Raw genomic sequence first — 4,097 nt, forward strand, 5'->3', positions numbered from 1 at the left:
TTTTTCCCCCCTTCAAAGGCTGTTTCCTGCATAGTTTGTCTCCTCAGTTGCTGTCCACAGGACTCTGAAAAGCTGTAGATATATGCAGATTCAAGGCCCAACTTTAACTCGAGTGTTGTGGAAAGGGATTTGTACATCTCTGGGTAGATCCCTAAAGTCCCACATGCCACCTGGACAGACCCTGGGGAGAGTGACCTCCCAGGAATATCCATGTTTGAAGGACAGGTATATTTCTGTGAAAAATAGAATGAAGGCTTATTTTTGTTCAATGATCATCATTTCTTGTGAAATATGTAATGCAATTGTGCAGGCTACAATATCATAATAGTAGAATACGACTGTGTGTGACTGAAGACTAGAAAAATAATACAATATTACAGCTCCATGAGACTAAACTTTCATGGGTTAAAGAAAAATATGTTGTTATATGTCGTCAATTTGTTGGCAACTCATAGCAACCCTGTATACAAGAGTCCTAAACACTAGTCTATGCTGTGCCAACCTCCCCGTCTCTAGCACACTCACTTTCACCACTCCAATCACAGAATCGATCCATCTCATCTAGGGTCTTCCTCTCTTGCTCCAGCCCTCCACTCTCCCAAACATGATACATTTAAAATTTACAAGCATTTATTTTTACCAACGGATAGTCAATTTATTAAAATAGTTGATTTAGACATCTACAGTGGTGACTTCAACCTCTACCCCAGGCTCAATGCTGAGGGAGGTGATCTGCTTGACAATCTCAGAAGGACTGTGTAAGTCAATGAGTCGCTTGTGGATCCACATCTGGAAACGATCCCAGGTCCTGGAACCTTCCCCACAAGGAGTCTTCCTTGTAGTGATTCTCGGAGTCTTGGTAGGCATCCTGACCGGTCCCTTCACCTTCAGGTTCTTCTCCTTTGCGCCTCTGATCAAGTCGGCACACACCTTCTCCAGGGATTTTACGTTGCGGCTGGTTACGGTAATCCTAATTCGGTGAATGGCCACCTCCGGTTCCACAGGAGTCTTTCCGGTGTCCTTAAAAGCCATGGCTGCGGCGCGGCTTCCTGACCGACTTGTTCCCCGAAGAGAGCGAACAGCGGTGAGCCAGGAACAGGAGCGGGAGAACACCGCACACCTGCAAGAGCGATCGCATCTTCCTTAGAGAGGCTACAAGCAAATATTTAATGGAACCTTTTTAATACAGATAGCTGGAAAGGAGACCATTTTATTGTGAGATGTAGAAATTGACTTAGAACTTAAATATTTATTAATGGAATGAAAGGTCACTTTGATAGCTTTGTATCCAAAGCAGACACATTTAAAAATATTCCATCTAAAGACACATAAAGTCCACCAGCTCTTCCATGGGAAAATGATGGCTTAATCTCCTCCCATGAGATTAACTGACTCTGAAAACTGCTTCAGGGTTAGCTATTGGTGGTTCGGAATCAATGGTACACAACAACAAAAACAACAACAAATTATGGTCTTGAGTTCTTGTCTAAATTCTTTGTTTTCACTTGATCATAGCCAAAAGGTCGAGATGTGATCAATCCTTTGTTTTCAACTGAACTTAACTGTAATTGTTCTGTACATAGTTAAAATTATTATTTCATCTTAATCTTTTTAATAGCAGACATTGCAATGCCACCTGCAAATTTTGAATTTTGATACAAGGAGCCTGTAAAGTTACTTTGTCTGGCAAAAGGGTCTTAACATGTATGATTAAAGGTCTTGAGCTAGTAAAATTGTTATGCTTTAGCTGGTTGAGCTCATAAATATGCTAATGACAAGAGTTTCCCTCAGTGAAAGTCAGGAAAAAAATATGAAAGAGAAGAATAGAAAGTAATATGAGTACAGAGGCAGAGATTAGTGTTATGTAAGCACAAAAACCAAAGGATGCTAGCAATTTCCAGAAGGTAAAAATGATAGAATCCAGGTAGATTATTTTGTAAAACTTGAAAAAAAAATTTGGTGCCACTCACTGACACTAATTTTAGTGTTCTTAACTTTGTAAAAAATTAATAAAGGATTTTGTCACCCAGAATTCTGAGAGAATAAATTTCTGTTGTTCTATGTTACTGTTCATATGGTATGTGCTAATTAGTTAAAACAGTGCTGAGAAATATGTCCAGAGTGTGTAGGATGAAGCCTCATCATCCTCTTTCTTAAGGAACCCTCTGAGTGTTCTTGCAAGCAAATACTCCCGTAGACCACACCATGGTATATTCAATGCTCTCTACCAATACCATTATTCACATGCATCAATGTCACTTCATTCTTTCATTGATCAACTTTCATGTATTTAAGATGACTGAAAATACTGTATCTCTTTTGACTTGAGAGTTATCTTAGGTTTCAGAGTAAATCTCTGCTTTTTTTTTTACAGGTAGGATATAACGTCAGTACATTTACCCACTGAAATATGTTATTTAACCTCCTGAATACTATTTTCACAAACATATAAGTGGTACATTCAAGGAAAATGTCATAAATTTTCATAATTTTTTTTTTGTAGATATGAATTAGCCCTTAGGTCACTCCAATTTCAATGATTTGTATGTCTTCAAGTATATGTTGTTATGCACTGTCAAGTGTTTTTGCAAATCTCAGTGAGCCTATGCACAATAGCTAGGAACCAAGCCCTATCCTGAACAAACCTCACTGTCTCTGACACACTTGCCTCCTTTACCCAGGTCATTGTGTTAATCTATCTCATCCAGGCTCTTCCTCTCCTGCACTGTCCCCCCACCCTTCCAAGTATGCTTTTATTATTATTATTAATTTTAATGAAAGTTTACAGAGACTTAGGGTTTCCAGTCATTCACTGTTGCACTTTTCTCCCTGCCCACCCCCATCTCCCAATTCACTCTTTTCCTTGAAAAGTAAAAGAAAAACTCTTTTGTTGTCATGCAATCCCTCCCCTCAAGTCCACTCCACTGTGTAGCCTTCATTCTGGACTCCTGTCATGACAATAATACCCAGCCATATATCCCTTTTAAACAGCTATCTCCCTCATCTGTTTCAATGCAGTATACATCATTCCTCCCCTCCTTATCTCCCTTCCCTCAGCTCTGATGTCAGTCCTGTTTTACAACATGGTCCTATGCAATATTTTTCCTTTTGTGACTGAGATATTTCACTTAGCATAATGTCCTCCAGGGTCATTAATTTTGTATATTTCATGAGTTCCTTGTTTTTGCCTTCAGGAAACACACTCAAGGTATGTGAGATGAAGTTTCAAAATCCTAGCCTCCAAGGAGCAACTTGGTTTCACCCTTTCCAGGACTGACCTGTTTGTTCTCTTGGCAATCCATGTTATGTTCAATATTCTTCTCCTGCACCACAACTCAAAGGCATCAATTCTGTCATACTTATTCATAGTCCAGCTGTATGCCTCGGAAGTAATTGAGAAGACCATGATGTGTTTCAGGCACACTTTAGTCTCCAAATTGACATCCTTGCTCTTTAGCACTCTGGAGAGGTTCCTGGCAGCACATTTTCCCGATGCAATTTGCCTTTTTCTTTCCTGACTGCCAGTGCCAAGAGTGTTGATAGAAGAAACAAACAAATTGAAATAGTTAACAACCTCAATCTCTTCTCCCTCTAACATGATACTCCCAGTTAGTCCTATGGTAAGAATTTTTTTTTCTTTGACATTGAGCTTCAATCCATATTGGAGACTGGAATCCTTGAACAAATAAAAAAATAAATAAAAATTCCCTTCAGTTTTGGCAAACAAGGTTGTATCATTTTCATAGCGCAGGTTGTTGATGAGTCTTCCTCCAATTCTGATGCCACATTCTTCTTTATAATGTCCAGCCTACCTAATGACCTACTTCAACAGAGATTGAAAATATTGGAGACAAGATGAATCCTTGATTTTGAACCATGCAGTATTTCCTTGCTCTGGCCTGATGACTGCTTCCTGGTCTGAATACTGTTTTCACATGAGTACAATCAATCACGTGTTCCTACTTTCCCATTCTTCTCAAACTTGCCCACAATTTGTTGTGATCCACGCAGTTAAATGCCTTTGCATAGTCAATAAAACAAAGATAAACATTTTTCTGGTAGTCTATGTTTCAGCCAAGGTTCAGCTGACATTGGCT

General features: G+C 39.2%; 1 protein-coding gene across 1 annotated transcript; it reads right to left on the reverse strand.

Annotated features, from left to right (window-relative positions):
- Window positions 1-672: 672 nt before the first annotated feature.
- On the reverse strand, window positions 673-1,105 carry LOC102875659 (40S ribosomal protein S20-like). Its single transcript, XM_006902343.1, has one exon. It carries the CDS (start codon window positions 1,030-1,032, stop codon window positions 673-675), a length of 360 nt encoding a protein of 119 aa, XP_006902405.1. The 5' UTR covers window positions 1,033-1,105.
- Window positions 1,106-4,097: the final 2,992 nt, after the last annotated feature.

Source organism: Elephantulus edwardii, unplaced genomic scaffold, assembly GCF_000299155.1.
Source record: "Elephantulus edwardii isolate Elephantulus edwardi_28Jun2011 unplaced genomic scaffold, EleEdw1.0 scaffold00392, whole genome shotgun sequence".
Classification (NCBI taxonomy): domain Eukaryota; kingdom Metazoa; phylum Chordata; class Mammalia; order Macroscelidea; family Macroscelididae; genus Elephantulus; species Elephantulus edwardii.

Bases quoted from the DNA above. Each gene is read 5' to 3' on its own strand.
- LOC102875659 (XM_006902343.1), bottom strand. From the start codon at position 1,032: ATGGCTTTTAAGGACACCGGAAAGACTCCTGTGGAACCGGAGGTGGCC.